A 16,800-nucleotide genomic window follows, 5' to 3' on the forward strand; every position below is an offset into this window, starting at 1 on the left:
TCCGGGGTGCTTGGGGATCACCTCAGAATAAAATAAATAAATGAATAAGATAAAATCTTTTTTTTTAAAGATTCTATTTATTTATTTGACAGACATCACAAGTAGGCAGAGAGGCAGGCAGAGAGAGGGGAAGGAAAGCAGGCTTCCTGCTGAGCAGAGAGCTGGATTTGGGGCTTAATCACAGAACCCTGGGATCATGACCTGAGCCAAAGGCAGAGGCTTTAACCCACTGAGCCACCCAGGTGCCTCATAAATAAAATCTTAAAACAAAAACAAAAACAAAAAAAACATTTCCATTCCAAGTATGTAGGTATGTGTGTGCAAACAGTGGGCTGGGATGAGCCCTGACATGGCCTCCAGCATACCTGGCTGTGGGACCTGGGGCGAGTTACTTCACCTCTCTGAACCTGTCTTCTCATCTATAAAATGGGAACAGAGAGTCTAGAAGGCTAATAGGAGGGTCAGGTAACATGATGTCTTTGAGACTCCTGGTGTGAAGGATGTACTCCCCAGACTGTAGAACATCTATTCTTTCCCCCTTTTCCTTAACTTGTTGGGCACATTTAGGACCCCAAATATTCCTTTTGCAATTACAATAGTGACACCTATTCATTGTAGAAAACTTGGAAGAATCAGAAAAACACAGAGAAGAAAATTAAAGCCACTGGCCATATGATTACCCAAGAGCCAAAAGTGTTAACATTTTAGTGGCCATCTGCCAGGCTTTTTAGATATGTATTAGTATTACTGAAAAAAACAATCAGAGTCACACGTATAGCTTTGTGACGGGTTTTTTCACCCAATGCCCTATGGTAAGCATTTCCCTGCTCAGTCAGCCTTGGAGAATTTGACACTTAATAATTGCATAGTGCTCTAATGTATAGATGATAACCGGTTTTCACTATTGTAAATAGCACTACAGTGAACATTCTTATTTATACATCTATGCGGGTATGTCTGATGATTTCCTTGGGACAAACTGCTGAATGCCAAATCCGATGATACACATATTGCCAGTAAGGCATTTGAAAATGAGCAAGTATGGTGGAAGTAGTTTCCAAAATTTATTCTTTCATTCAATACACGTTTATTGAAGCCTTACTAGTACCACATTCTGAGCCTGGCATGTGTGATAAAACTGTGAACATTACAGAGCCACACCTGCCTCAGGGGAGGGGTGAGCGAGAAAGACAAGAAATTGGTCAAAGAGCATCAGAATGAGAAGGGCAAAGATAGGCAAGGACAAGAAGGGAGAGATAGTGGTGGAGCCCAGGGAGGTTGTCCTGGGTGTGACTCATTCTTTTTTTTTTTTTTTTTCCCCCAAGACTTTACCTATTTGACAGACAGAGATCACAAGTAGGCAGAGAGGCAGGCACCCTGCTGAGCAGAGAGCCCCATGCGGGGCTCAATCCCAGGACCCTGGGATCATGACCTGAGCCGAAGGCAGAGGCTTTAACCCACTGAGCCACCCAGGCGCCCCGGTGTGACTCATTCTTTATGGCTGATTTCCCACATATTGCATGCTCTTTCAGGTCAGAGCTAGCCCCAAACTGCCAGGCAGCCCAAGGATTTAGTCTGCCCCAGCCAAGACCAACCAGGATGGGTAAAATAATAGATCTGACTGGGGTCTGGCCAGATCTGCTGGGGTATTTATTTCTAATCCTTGTACCACTGTTTAATAGCTGTGAGGCTTTGGAATTGTACTCACCTCTCCAAGCCTCAGCTCTCTTGTCTATGAAGTGGGATGAGCAACGTATTTATTGCACTGGTGAGCCCAAAATGAGATGGTGCATGGCAAGGCTGGAAGGTAGTAAGTGCTCAGTAAGTGGGGGTCCTACTGTGATTGTGGGACTCATTTTTCCCACTTGTGTTGTTCTGTGGGGGGCTAGGCTAGGTCAGTGGGTGTTTTTGATTGTTTTCAGATTTTTTTTTTTTATTGGACAGAGAGAGAGTACTTGCTGGCTGCATGCACAAGCAGGGGGGATGGCAGAGGGAGAGGGGGAAAAGAGAGGGAGAAGCAGAAGCATGCTCTCTGCTGATCAGGGACCTCAATGCGTGGCTCAATCTCAGGACCCCAGGATCATGACCTGAGCCAAAGGCAGATGCTTAACTGACTGAGCCACCCAGGAGCCCCTAGGTCAGTGGTTATTAAACTTGAGTGTACATCAGAATCATCTGGAGGTAAGCCCTGACCCAATGTCACTGGGTGTCTTTATTGGTGACCCAATGTCTTTATGAGGAGAGATCCAGACAGAGACATGAGGAAAGTACCAGATGCCAATGGAAGGAGAGACTGAAGTGTGGGGAGCTGTAAGCTAAGCATTGCCAGCCAAACGCCAGGAACTAGAAAGGCCAAGAAGGATTCTTCCCTTCAGGCTGCAGAAGGAACAAACATACTGCCCACACTTTGATTCAGACTTTGAGCTTTACTGCGAGACAATACATTTCTGTAAAGTTTTTATTTTTTATATAAGAATTTTTTTTCCTCACAGATTTTATTTTTAAGTAATCTCTGCACCCAACATGGGGCTCAAACTCACAACCCTGAGACCAAGAGTCACATGCTGTACCAACTGAGCCAGCCAGATGCCCCTATGAATCTACAGTTTTAAGCCACCCAGTTTGTGGTACTTTGTTATAACACCTCTAGGAAACTAATGCTGCGTGGTATCTTTTTACAGACACCACCAACACAAACCCTTGTCAAATTCATACAATTCTGCATGGGCATTATGACTTCCCCCACCAAATTTGGGGATGTTTCCTTTCATGCAGTCCATGACAGCGCAGAGCATGAGAAGCTAAGCTGTGGACTCTCACCTGTTGTCTTTTGACCTTCTCACATTCCCTGGGTGTATTTTATTATCCCTTATATTTCACCTGTCCAACTGGAGAAGGAAACGTGACAGCATAAGCACATGACATGCTGGGAGAACCTCATACCTTTGTTTCCCATCAGTTGTATTCTATGGGGATTGGGTAGGGACCAGGGAAGTCATAAGAGCGTATGCCCCACCCTGATCCTGGGGACATCACCCAGGAGAATCGTATCCATCACTTTACCGCATCATTACCATCAAACTGTCCCTCCTCCCATTCCCATCCCAGGGTTCATTGGGACAGGGATCTGTGCTCCTTTTCATCATATTTCAGGCAATTATTAACCCAAAGGTGCCTTTAGGGTCTGGGAGATAGAAGGGAAAGAACCCTCAACTCCCTTCCTGCTGCTCTTCTGACTTCTAGTCTCCTCTCCCCCTTTCTCTTGGGGAGAAATCTCTTCCTTGGCACCCATCCCCACAAGGCAGCCATCTTCTCCTTGAAAAGTGGCTCTTTACAGAAAATAGAGCGCTTTACATTCTTTCTTGCTTTTATATTAAAGGGCCTCACAACCTCGCCCCTGCTGTCTCTCAAGCCACCCCTGCCCATGTCTTACCGTTCACCTGACACCCCACCACATCAAACTTCCTTTAGAGCCTCCATTCTACCCTGCCTTCTCTGCCTCCCAGGAATGACACCTGCTGTTCTTTCTGGTTAAGACATGCTTCCTTGCCCACACGATGTGAAGCATTCCTGGAGAGGGAAGAGGGGGAGTGGGTAGAGTTCCTCTGCGCACCTCTCAGGACCCCAGCTTAAGGGTTAGGGTTAGGGTTAGGGTTAGGGCCACATTGTAATTACTTACTGTCCCTCTCCCTTCTGGAGGCTATGAACTTCTCAAGAACAGGGCCGCGGACTTATTTGTCTTTGTATCTGCAGCTGGGAGCAGCTAACTTTGTGGTTTGAAACAAGACCTTGCGTGGGCTTGCTGCACAAGAGGATGGAAGAAATGAGTGAACAATAATGACCATAATAATGAAAGTTATTATCCACACAGGATTTTTTGTGAACCTGGCTCTGTGTGTATTCAAAACCTCATTTAAGGCTAACAGAAGCCGGTGATGGAGACCCATTCATCCCCACTGCACAGATGAACAAACAGAGGATTTAAGAGGTAAAGAGCAGATTTCATAAATAGTAAGTGGTTAAAAACCAATCTGCCCGATGCCAGAGCCCGAGTGCCCCACGATTACCGCACGTAAAGTCACGGACTGGCCGACTAGCAGGTACGCAGCCCGAGGGAAAGACCCGCCTCAGTCCGGGTTCCGGCTGTGGGCTGTGGTCGTGTACTCGCGGGCGGCCTGGGGACGCGTGCGCAGTGAGGTGGTTGCGCCCCCTGCGGGCGGCGCGCGGGAGGCCGAGACGGCGAAGGGTACGCTCAGTGCGCCTGCGTGCTGGTGGAGGTGGTGGCGGTACGCGGCCGGGGCTCGGCTGTTCGCGCTGCGGGTGCGGCCATGGCGCAACCGGGGAAGCTGCTCAAGGAGCAGAAGTACGACCGGCAGCTGAGGTGAGCCGGGGCTCACCGAGTCGGGCGGGCCGGCCGGTGGGCTCCTCTACCTCCCGGCCGGGCCTAAGCGAGCGGGTGGCGCGGTCGGGCCTCTTCCAGGCCTCCCGCCGGGCCGGGCCGGGTAATCTTGGGCTTGGGGAGCCGGCTCTCGGGGCTCCCCGGCCTGGGGCCCTGGGGTGTCCCTTGAGGGTTGGAACTCCCCTTCTCCGAGGGGTACTCCCACCCGCCACGCGGTGTGCAGTTCGAGGTTCGCGGTCCCAGCGTCGGCCGGGTCACCGGGGCGGCAGCCGGCTCCGCCTCGCTGTGCGCTCACTCCTCATTTAGCAGAATCCGGGGATCGGGTGTACCCCATCCCGGCCGGCCAGGGCAGCGCCGAATGTTAGGGATTGTCCTGAGCCAGCGCTGTCCAATAGGAATATAATGCCAGTCTTGAGTGTGACCCGCATATGCAATTACACATTCTCTAGTAGCCACCTTAAAAAGAAAAAAGAAACAGGTGAAGTTAATTTTAATACAGTTTCTTTAACCCAGTATATCCAAAATATTACCATTTTAACACTTAATATAAAAATCAAAAAAAGAAAATTATTAGGGATTTTTAAAATCTCTTTTTTTCATACCGTCTTCTAAATCTCGCATTTTACACACTTGTAGGCATGTCCCAGTTCCCACTAGCGGACCTCATTTTGGAACTCAGTAGCCAAATGTGGTTGATGGCTACCTTAGTGGACACTGCAGGTCTAAGCCATCAGATAGGTCCTTGACTAATTCTTCTCCCTTGCGATTTCTCCTTACACTCCCCATTCCTTATTTATTGAGCATCTACTATGTGTGAAGGCAGTGGAAGTAACACAAATGCTTGGCCCCATCCTTTTTCGAGCCCCGCCCCCCAAGCTGGGAGAAATTACAGTATGTCTCTGTATGTCCCCCGGAACTCCCATATACACCTACAGCTTAGTTCTGTGTTAGGGGCTTTAGGCACTTAATTTTGAGAGCAGTATTGAAGGCAGACATTCTCTTGGCTTTTGGAGTTTCTTGGAGAAGCTTGGATAACTTGTCCAGAGTGTCCCATGTCTTTGAGCCAGGATGTAAACATAGGCCCTTGTGGCTCTTTCAGAGCCTGTTCTCAGTCACATCACTCTCCTCCCAAGCTTCTGGGAAAGGAAGCAAGGTGACAGAGCCCTTGTAACCAGCTTGTGTTCTTTTGTAAATTCTTAGCATTGCTTGTGTTTTGAATTCAGATATAACTATACAAGACAGAGCTGAGAAGATATTTTAGCTTACTTAGTAACTGTGACAAGAGAATTTTTGCTGTCTCATCCAGTTAAGGACCAAATTTTACTTTTCATGGTGAGAATTGGTTATCGGTTTTGGAGTGTCATAGGGAGGCAGCTAGAAGCAAAGTGGTACAGCGAGGCAGCAGTCAGCTAGGCCGTGCTCTCCAGAGTTAAGCCAGCAAGGGAGCAATGAGGATTGATTTCTTGTCTGGCCTCTTTCTTGAAACATGTAAGCTAGACATGCACCAGTACTCTCTCTAGGCTCAATATCTGAGTACCCAAGCATCCATCAACCAAATTTGTCAGTGTCTTCTGTGTGCCCTACTTTCATAGAAAAAAACAGATGTTTCCCATCTGTTTGGTTCTTCTAGGCTATTCCTCCATTCACTGACAGCTGTTCACTGATCACTTACTCTGGACAAGGCAGTGTGCCAGGCATTTGGGGCTCCAGTGGCACACGTAGGGAGTTATGTGGGCCCTCATGGAGTTTAGAGTGGAATGGAAAGATGGATGTTCCTCAAATAAAAAACCAAATGAAATAAGAAAACCAAATGTTGTGAAATGCTCTGGAGGACATACTGGCTAAACAATAATAGGGCATCTGTTTTAGATTAGGTGACAGGGAAAGCACAGTAAAGCCTGTCAGTCCTCCAGACTGTGGCATTTTTCTGGTGATTTTCATACTTACCATACTGACAAGGAAGGATAATAGGCTTTCTGGGTGAAGGTAACCAGGCTGGGCCAGATGCCATGATACATGTGTGATCATGCCCCTTGCCCTGTTAATGATATGCCAGTGTGAATATATATAACATATATTGCTAATTTTTATTATATCTTTGTGTTTGGTAATGTATACGTTTATTAATCATGATATTAAAATAACATTGGGTGTTGTGTTTTATTTTATTTTTTATTTTTTTAGGATTTTATTTATTTATTTGACAGAGATCACAAGTAAGCAGAGAGGCAGGCAGAGAGAGAGGGGGAAGCAGGCTCCCCGCTGAGCAGAGAGCCTGATGTGGGAGCTCGATCCCAGGACCCTGAGATTATGACCTGAGCCGAAGGCAGAGGTTTAACCCACTAAGCCACCCAGGTGCCCCAGGTGTTATATTTTAAAGCACTCCTGTAGAAGTCACTGTGAGGCTTTTCAGATGACTGTAATTCGGTTTTCTTGGTAAAGCTTTCTCACTCTTGGAGATGTCACAGTGATAAATTCGGCGTCAAGATCTTAAATATACTGGCTCTATGTAATTTAAGGAGAAATGAAATAGAGGAATAGGTTTTAAGTCTAATGCAGTTATTTAATGCTAGTGTATCTAATATATCTGTTCTGTAAGTTATCATTGAAATATGTCCATGAAAAGAGTAATGGACAAGGAGCTGGAAGACCCAAGGTTTTAGTACTGATTTTGCCCCCTTCTAATCATGCAAGGCATCACTGTGAGTCTTAGGTTACTCAGCTGTATAATCCCCATAACACCTGCTGCTCTTCCTGTTTCACATGTTTACTATGGTTATCACATCAACCATTCTGTCCAAGAATACTTTGAAGGTCTAAGATCACCGTCCAAATAAGAAAGTTGCATTTGTGTGGAAGTTTTAGAAATGTTGAATTTGTGACTTCTTTTGTAGGTTGTGGGGTGATCATGGGCAAGAGGCTTTAGAATCTGCACATGTTTGCCTAATAAATGCAACAGCCACAGGAACTGAAATTCTTAAAAACTTGGTACTACCAGGTAATGTAGTTTTGTGGTAGTCAATTTACTCTATACGGTTTTGAACTAAAAATTATGTGTTCTTGACAGACTCTGTTTTGTCTTCTAGGTATTGGTTCATTTACAGTTATTGATGGAAATCAGGTCAGCGGAGAAGATGCTGGAAATAAGTATGTTCTATTCTTTTCAAACATGTGTGTTAGGAAGGGCAGTACACTGCCACAGGAGACTCAGGCCTAAATCCCAACTTCACTTCCTCAGTGAAGGTGACTTGACTCTCAGGTAGATAATCCCTGTGTTTAGGATTATGGTGAAGATGAAGTAAGTCAATATAGGTAAAGTGCTAGCATAGTGTCCAGCAGATAGACCGTTAATAAAAGGTACCTGCCGTTACTGTCTTCATTGTTGTTATTAGTGCAAAGGAGTAGTCCTTATTCCTTGATTTGTGAAATCTAGATAATTCCTAAGTCCTTGTTGATCCCTAGGGGTTAGGATATAATTTGAAAATATTGAGTTACTGAAAAAAAATTGTATTTTTGGATTATAAGAATAAAAAAATTACCTTTTATTTGTGTTTCTTCTGAGCTTAGTCCACATATATCTCTCTGTATACTCCACTGTCTCTAAAAATGCTGTTTTAAAGATGGTCTGCATATTATTTTTTAAAGATGATCATAATATAGACTTCCAAAGCATTGCCAGATTTGGATTTCAGGCTCTTTTCGGGACTTGGAGGCTGGAATCTCTCTTATTTGTTAGTATATGACAACAATGAGTATATACAAGAAAAGTCAGAATTAGTTCATATTGAGCTCTGATATCTTTTCTTTGGGTGGTAGTGTTTCTACAACAGCACCCTTTTATTGGTATCTTTAAAGAAAAAGTCCTGTTATCTTTGCTTACTTGGTTGGTTAGGGGTGTGTGATGAGAATAAAGTTTCTTTTTCTTATGGAGCCACTGATTTTGTGCTACAAAATGGTACCCAGTCTGAGATCTGGGCCTTGAGACATGACAAGGGTATGTGTGGGAAGAAACCTGAATAAGTCTGTTTTAGTTAACCTGCAAAAGCAAGCGGTTCAATATAGCACTTCCCGAGTATGTTCTGTGTCAAACTGGCTCTGGGGAATGTTAATAGCTGCTAAATGGGCAAATGGGTTCCATGGTCAAATGAGTTTGGGAAATGGGCCACATGAAGTTAAACATTTCTCTAATATAAGACCTTAATATCATGTGTTATAGTTATTATTAATTTCCAAGAGGGAAATAAAGCATGTGGTGTTTCCCAAACTTTGTAAAGCCAGGGAACTTTTATTCTCTCAGAGCGTCTTATAAAATTTATACTCTGTGGCATACACTTTGGGAACATTGGTTTATTAGCCTGGTCTTTGATTACAAGTTTCATCCTGTTATCTTCCTCCAGGAAGGCTGTTAAAATCTAGAATCAAAATATAGTTAGTGTTCTGTTATGAGTGAAATATACTTGGTGTTACAAATAACCTTCCCTTTATAGTCAAAGAAGCCCTTAATTTTTAAAATTCTGTTCCAGTTTTTTCCTTCAAAGAAGCAGCATCGGCAAGGTAAACCATCAATTTCTTATAGAATATAGTTGTGTTTGAGCATCTAATCATGCCACTATGTTTTGATTGCTTGAAAAGTTTTGACTTTGAAAGAGCTTATTATTTCTCTGAGAAAAAAGTTAATTTAGCTTTTTTTTATCTTGCAAATCTTTATATGCTGAATAGTTTAAGAACTTAAAAATACTGTGTTTTTATGCTATATCCTGTATTAAAGCTACACCTTGAGATTAATATAATGTGTAAATGTTTAGAGGATGGAATATTCTGGTTTACAAGATTTCTAAGACTTAAGAGCATATCTTTTATTTTTGTACGTTCCGTATTAATCTTCTTACGAAGTCATGTTAGTCAACTTAATACAATGTTCTGAACAGAAATGATTATTTCTTTGACCTCTCTTATATAGGATTATAAATGTGGGAGGTTGTAGTGAGTCTAAACTTGGTCCAGAATATCTCTACCTGCTACCCAAGGTTGTCTGGTCATTTGGGTACTCAGGAATGTTGGGTACAAATAATACAGTCATTTAAGTAATGTTTAAAATAATATTGTGGTTGAGCCTTAGTTTAAATACTATGAAGAGCAGAATTGTCATATCTATGTATGAAATTTGGGTAATTTTATGTTTGCTTGATCTGTAAGTTGAGGGGTTACATTTTAACCAGATTTTTTTCTAATTCAAGTCAAATGCTTTTTTTTTTTTTTCCTAAAGAACCGAGCTCAAGCTGCCATGGAATTCTTACAAGAATTAAATAACGATGTCTCTGGGAGTTTTGTGGAAGAGGTATATGTCCAAACGCCTATGAAGTCTGACTAGATGGAGGAGGGACAGAGGTGTAGTCGCTTTATAGGATTATTGGATATAAATACAAATCAGGGTTTTAAAAAATTTTTCCTTGTTTTCCCACAGAATAGTTATAAAGTCAGTTTAAAGATGTTTGGTCTTTGTTTTGAGGGCAATAGAACATATGTATACGCATTATTATTTTTCTTTTTTTAAAGATTTTATTTATTTATTTGACAGTGGTCACAAGTAGGCAGAGAGGCAGTCAGAGAGAGAAGGGGAAGCAGGCTCCCCGCTGAGTAGAGAGCCCTGATCCCAGGACCTGAGATTGTGACCTAAGCCGAAGGCAGAGGCTTTAACCCACTAAGCCATCCAGGCACTCCTACACATTATTATTTCTGTGTGGAAATGTAATTTTTTTAAAAGGTTTTATTTATTTGACAGATCACAAGTAGGCAGAGAGGCAGGCAGAGAGAGAGGAGGAAGCAGGCTTCCTGCCGAGCAGAGAGCCCGATGCGGACTCAATCCCAGGACCGTGAGATCATGAAACCCACTGAGCCACCCAAGTGCCCCAGAAATGTAATTTTTTAATAATTTAAAGCCCTAAGAATTTAGAATTTTGAGTTTATTTATTTTAATAGTCTCTATACCCAGCATGGGGCTCAATCTCATGACCCAGAGATCAAGAGTCTCCTGTTACACTGACTAAGCCAGCGAGGCACCCCAGTATTTAGAATTTTGAATCTTTGTATCTTTATGTTCAGTTGAGAGTTGAATTACTTTAACATTGGAGTCTAACATGTTGCCTCATTTGTTCTAAAATAGCTTAACTGTTTCTGCCATGTTTAATATATTGTAAAATTTTTTAATTTTTTTCCTGTGTCCTATTTAGAGTCCAGAAAACCTTCTAGACAATGATCCTTCATTTTTCTGTAGGTTTACCATTGTGGTTGCAACTCAGCTTCCTGAAAGGTAAATTTTTATGTTAATTCATTTTTATTTTGGTCTCCTACTAGATTTGCATAGTTTTGTTTTCTCTGCAAAGACTAGTTCTTAAAATTCTTTATTTAAAAATTTTAAAAAATTTATTAATTATACAGTGTGCTGGGGGGTGTAGATAAGGGTTTTATAAATACTTTCCTCTTTGTTAAAGAAGTATCTTTTTTTTTTTTTAAATTTTATATATTTTATTTATTTGACAGAGAGAAATCACAACTAGGCAGAGAGGCAGGCAGAGAGAGAGGAGGAAGCAGGCTCCCTGCGGAGCAGAGAGCCCAGTGTGGGGCTCGATCCCAGGACTCTGGGATCATGACCCGAGCCGAGGGCAGAGGCTTTAACCCACTGAGCCACCCAGGCGCCCCAAAGAAGTGTCTTTCAATAATCTCCCTAATACAAAAGAGAAGACTTTCTTGTCCCTGTAGTCCAAAAGATAAACTTTCTGTGAGACTGCAGCCTTGTGGAATTGCTTGTTTTTCAGTGTATCCATGACTTGCTTGTGTAAATGTAACAGATATATATTTGCATTTATTACTTAGTAAGAAAGTTGCTTTATTTTAGGGTATTTTCCTATTTGGCCTGTATCCATTTGCTTATGTTTTTATTTATTGTGCTTTCCTTTACAGAACATTACTACGTTTAGCAGATGCCCTCTGGAATTCACAAATACCTCTTTTGATCTGTAGGACTTATGGACTAGTTGGTTATATGAGGATCATTATAAAAGAACATCCAGGTAAGTCTGTTGCACATATGGGGCTTGTCATTGGTTGCTTTAGCTACAGTTTTAGAAACCTGACATTTGAGAAAGTCAATTTTATTTTTTATTTTTATTTTTTTTTAATTTATTTATTCAATAGAGAGAGACAAGACAGAGAGAGAGCAAAGCAGGGGGAGCAGCAGAGGGAGAGGGAGAAGCAGGCTCTCTGCTTCTGCAGTGTGGGGCTTGGTCCTAGGACCCTGGGATCATGACCTGAGCCAAAGGCAGACACTTAACTGACTGAGCCACAAGCCCCATAGGAAGTCAGTTTTAAATTACAGAGTGGGGGGGGCGCCTGGGTGGCTCAGTGGGTTAAAGCCTCTGCCTTCGGCTCAGGTCATGATCCCAGGGTCCTGGGATCGAGCCCCACATCAGGCTCTCTGCTCAGCAGGGAGCCGCTTTCCTCTCTCCCTCTCTCTCTGCCTACTTGTGATGTCTCTCTCTCTGTCAAATAAATAAATAGAATCTTTAAAAAATAAATAAATAAATAAATTACAGAGTGGGGTGCCTGGGTGGCCCAAGATGGTTAAGTGTCTGCCTTCAGCTCAGGTCCTGATCCCAGGATTCTGGGATCGAGCCCCGCATCAGGCTCTCTGCTCAGCAGAGAGCCTGCTTCTCCCTCTCCCTCTGCTGCTCCCCCTGCTTGTGCTCCCTCTGTTAAATAAATAAATAAAATCTTTAAAAAAATTGCAAAATAAATTTTTTTTAAAGATTTATTTATTTATTTGACAGACAGAGATCACAAGTAGACAGAGAGAGAAAGAGGAGGAAGCAGGCTCCCCGCAATAGTAGAGAGTCTGATGTGGGGCTCGATCCCAGGACGCTGAGCCGAAGGTAGAGGCTTTAACCCACTGAGCCACCCAGGTGCCCCTGCAAAATAAATTTTAACAGTACATCCTGGTTACAGGTTCAGAATCAATAGTCATTAATCTAATATTTCCTTTACTTAGCATTATAGAAGGATACAGAGCAGGAGATACAACAGGTACAGCTTCTTTATGTTATTAGAAGGCCCACCAGCAAAGCAGTCCATACCTTTTTTTGCCCCCTAACCCACATAGGGCGTGTAGAGCTGCTACAGGTGAGAGTCAAGGTATGTGGGTCACAGTGACACATAGACGTCATACCACCTTTCTCTCCCAGTCTTTCATTACATTCTCATAGAGGCATTAGGTACAGTTCAGGTACAGTTCTACACAATAAACAAGGCATTTACCTGACTACTCCTCCAAGTAAACAGTGTTATAGGAGACTGGAGTCATATATAGGCAGGCTTGCATTAGCTCAAGGATGATGTTAGACCTTTACTTACAAATTTTTTAAAAAAGATTTTATTTATTTACTTTTTAAAGATTTTATTTATTTATTTGACAGAGAGATAGGCAGAGAGGTAGGCAGAGAGAGAGGGGGAAGCAGGCTCCCCGCTGAGCAGAGAGCCTGATGCGGGGCTCAATCCCAGGATCCCGAGATCATGACCTGAGTTGAGGCAGAGGTTTTACCCACTGAGCCACCCAGATGCCCCATTATTTATTTATTTGAGAGAGAGAGAGCACGAGCAGGAGGGCCAGAGAGGGGAGAGTGGGAGAGAGAATCTCAAGCAGATTCAGCCCTGAGCGGGAGCCTGACTAGAGGCTCAATCTCATGACCCGGAGATCATGACCAGAGCCAAAACCAAGAACCAGACGCTTAACTTGCTGTGCCACCCAGGCATGCCTCTACTTACAAATTTTTAATCTTAAATCATCATCCAGTTTTCATTCAGTATTCCTGCATGGCTCTGAGCCAGGTACTCTGCTAGTGTAGTGATAGCCCTTGGTGTTGGTAGTGTCACTGGGGAGTAGTATCTGCTTAGGCAGTTGGGGGTGGCTTGTGGGGATAAAGTCTTGGCAGGTGCTAGTAGGCCTTTTAAGGCTTATAAGTGAGAGAGTGACAGGGTGAAAATTTTATTTCAAATGTGTACCCTGAAGTGGGGTAGAGAATGAATGGATTTGAAGGGGCAAAGATTGGAGGAAAGGGTTGTTGTTAGGAAATTTCCAGTGGTGTAGCTAGGTGAGAGAGACAGAGACCAAGCCCCTGACCTAAGGCTGATGTTACAAGGATAGGGAAGAGGGGGTAAAAAATAATGAGGGTTAATGTTGCTGGCTGTGTGCTTGGTTTAATGTAGATTATTTCATATAATCTTTACAAAATCCTTATAATGTAGGTACTATTATATCTCCTTTTTGCAGATCAGGATGCTGAGGCACAGAGAGATTATTTGCCTAAAGTCACACAGCTCGCAAGTGACAAAACTTGGCCTAGTTCTAAACAGTCACTGAAATTACATATTCCTGTTCTTCCCCCATATGGAGAACTGTGATATTAGGACATGTGGAATGACTGATGTTGGGCCAAAGAAGAAAGAAATCAAGGATGGGGCATCCAGCTGGCTCAGTCAGAAGAGCATGCAGTTCTTGATCTTGAGGTTCTAAGTTTGAGCCTCACTTTGGGTGCAGAGATTACTTAAAAATAAAATCTTAAAAAAAAAGAAAGAAGGCTAGGACAACCATCAGGTTCCTAGGGAAGAGGTCTAGTTAAATGGTGATGATGTCTACTGAAGACCACAGGAGGGGAAACGTAGTGTTGTTGTTAAGTATTATCTGAACACATATTTTATCAATTTTGATCTTTTAAAATTATAATAGCAAGAAAATTCAACTCTAAAGGAATTTTGAGTTTATTCTTATTAAAACTATAGTCCACTTATGATTTGTGCATTTGGAAAAATGTGAATGTATATGTATATATAAATTTATCTCAACAGAAAAGGGGTGCCTGGAGGGCTCAGTTGGTAGAGCATGTGACGCTTGATCTTGGGGTTGCGAGTTTGAGCCCCACATAGAGTGTGAAGCTTACTTATAAAAATTAAAAAATTAAAATCAGGGGCGCCTGGGTGGCTCAGTGGGTTAATAAAGCCTCTGCCTTCGGCTCAGGTCATGATCTCAGGGTCCTGGGATCGAGTCCCACATCGGGCTCTCTGCTCAGCAGGGAGCCTGCTTCCTCCTCTCTCTCTGCCTGCCTCTCTGCCTACTTGTGATCTCTGTCAAATAAATAAAATCTTAAAAAAATAAATAAGTAAATAAATAATTAAAATCAGTTCCTTGGGTTAAAAAAAAAAGGGAGCAGAAAAAAACCTGTAAGCCCTATGCCCATTTAGAAATTATAGATTTCTGGGGCATCTGGGTGGCTAAGTGGGTTGGGCTTCTGCCTTCAGCTCAGGTCATAGTCTCGGGGTCCTGGGATCGAGTCCTGCATTGGGCTCTCTGCTCAGTGGGGAGCCTGCTTCTCCCCCCCCGCCCCCGCCTGCCTCTCTGCCTACTTGTGATCTCACTCTGTCAAATAAATAAATAAAATCTTTAAAAAAAAAGAAATTACAGATTTTTTTCATGATCTGTGATTTTAATTTTTAAAAAACGTTTTATTTATTTATTTGAGAGAGAGAGTGAAAGTGAGAGAGATCACAGAGGGAAAAGGAGAAGCAGACTCACCACTGAGCAGAGAGCCTGATGTAGGACTTGATCCCAGCACCCTGGAATCATGACTTGAGCTGAAGGCAGATGCCTAACTGACTAAGCCACCCAGGCACCCCTGTGATTTTGTTTTTAATTATCTTAAGCCTTATCACATAATTTACAAACTTGTGCTGACAATCTGTCTCCTCAATTTTAACCTTTCTGATGAGTTGGCAAAAGTACCATTACCAATCATACATATATGGTAATTCCACAGTTCTGTCTTTGTTTTTTGGTGTGTTTTTTTTTAAGATATATTTATTTATTTAACAGACAGAGATTACAAGTAGGCAGAGAGACAGGCAGAGAAGGAGAGGGGAAGCAGGTTCCCTGCTGAGCAGAGATCCCGATGCGGGGCTTGATCCCAGGACCCTGAGATCATGACCTGAGCCGAAGGCAGAGGCTTAACCCACTGAGCCACCCAGGAACCCCCACAATTGTGTCTTTGAATAGCTGTTTAGAAGACAATCCTGAATTATAACTTAGTCTGACTTAGTAAAGAATCCACAAGCCAAGTCTGCTGCTATACCTTGTCACACTGAATTTTAAAAGCACCTGACATTACAGAGCATCTATAAAATGTGAGAAGTGTTAAATATTCTTTATTTAATATTACACGTAAACACACAAATATTTTTCATTAAGTAAAAGGCAACATTTTAGATGCAGGGAATTTTATTTATTTATTTTTTAAGATTTTATTTATTTATTTGACACAGAGAGAGAGAGCACAAGTAGGCAGAATGGCAGGCAGAGGGAGAGGAAGAAGCAGGCTCTCCACTGAGTAGGGAGCCTGATGTGGGCCTCGATCCCAGGACCCTGTGATCATGACCCAAGCCGAAGGCAGCCGCTTAACCAACTGAGCCACCCAGGCACCTGATGCAGGAATTTTAATTAAATTGGCTTAGTTAAGACCAGAAAGATAAAGTGGACACTCAGTTTTTCTTTAGCCTTGCCTTTAGCAGGCTAAGGAACACAACTTGAAACACAGCTGAGTCTTGTTTTTCTGAGACAGTGAAGAGATTTCCTCAGTATTTAAATATATTAATATAACCAGTTATATAAATCTAAATTAAAAAAATCTCCTATAAGTTTAGAGATAGCATTTACCATCTCTCTGAAAAGCTGAACATTACTAATCAATTCCTATCATATTTTTAGAAGGGGAAAATAGTGACAGCACTTGCTGAACCAGAATTACTATCAAAGTTCAAAAAGCTGATCATATTCATTTCTTATTTAAATCAGAACTGTTCAAAAGAAATACTCTGTCAGCCATTCATGATCTGAATTCTGGTGTATGAGATCAATTTAAATATGGTACACATAAAAAAAAGTCTTGAGACAATTTTGTTTTGTAATAAATGAGCATAGCCAACTATTTCTCCTTAGTAATTTTTTGAGATAAGCTATCAAGTCTGCCCTTCCTCCTGTCTTGATGTCACGGAGATCATTTTAGTTCCATGGATGTACTTCCTGGGATTCTCCAAATACTCCTTCAGTGTCTCCTCTCCTCAGGCGATTCCTTTGTTCTTATTGGAATCTGTGTAAGAAAATCCAGGGGCCTGACCTGTCTTTCAACCAAATAAACCATGGAGATTTGGCCCAATGTTGTGCTTGCCTCCCTTTTCCACAGTATGGCACTGGGCACTCTTCCGAACAAAAATCATCTTGCCCCTCTCAACATCACCCAATTTTAAATCACTCTTTTGTCACACACAAAATGAAGCTGCTTGCTTGCAAGCCGGATATCCCA

At 42.4% G+C, this 16,800-nt stretch overlaps 1 protein-coding gene and 1 pseudogene across 1 annotated transcript in view; one reads left to right on the forward strand and one right to left on the reverse strand.

Moving 5' to 3' along the window:
- Positions 1-4,164: 4,164 nt before the first annotated feature.
- The window catches only part of NAE1 (NEDD8 activating enzyme E1 subunit 1), a 28,782-nt gene continuing 16,146 nt past the window's right edge, over positions 4,165-16,800 (forward strand). The window contains exons 1-7 of the mRNA XM_045989438.1: positions 4,165-4,381; positions 7,294-7,397; positions 7,486-7,546; positions 8,923-8,953; positions 9,666-9,737; positions 10,630-10,709; positions 11,360-11,469. Of these exons, the coding sequence (XP_045845394.1) occupies positions 4,329-4,381; positions 7,294-7,397; positions 7,486-7,546; positions 8,923-8,953; positions 9,666-9,737; positions 10,630-10,709; positions 11,360-11,469 (511 nt within the window). The 5' untranslated portion in view covers positions 4,165-4,328. The remainder of the gene's footprint in view (positions 4,382-7,293; positions 7,398-7,485; positions 7,547-8,922; positions 8,954-9,665; positions 9,738-10,629; positions 10,710-11,359; positions 11,470-16,800) is intronic.
- Positions 12,663-16,735, reverse strand: LOC123931168 (annotated as a pseudogene).

The sequence above is a fragment of the Meles meles genome, chromosome 19 (genome assembly GCF_922984935.1).
Source record: "Meles meles chromosome 19, mMelMel3.1 paternal haplotype, whole genome shotgun sequence".
Taxonomy (NCBI): Eukaryota; Metazoa; Chordata; class Mammalia; order Carnivora; family Mustelidae; genus Meles; species Meles meles.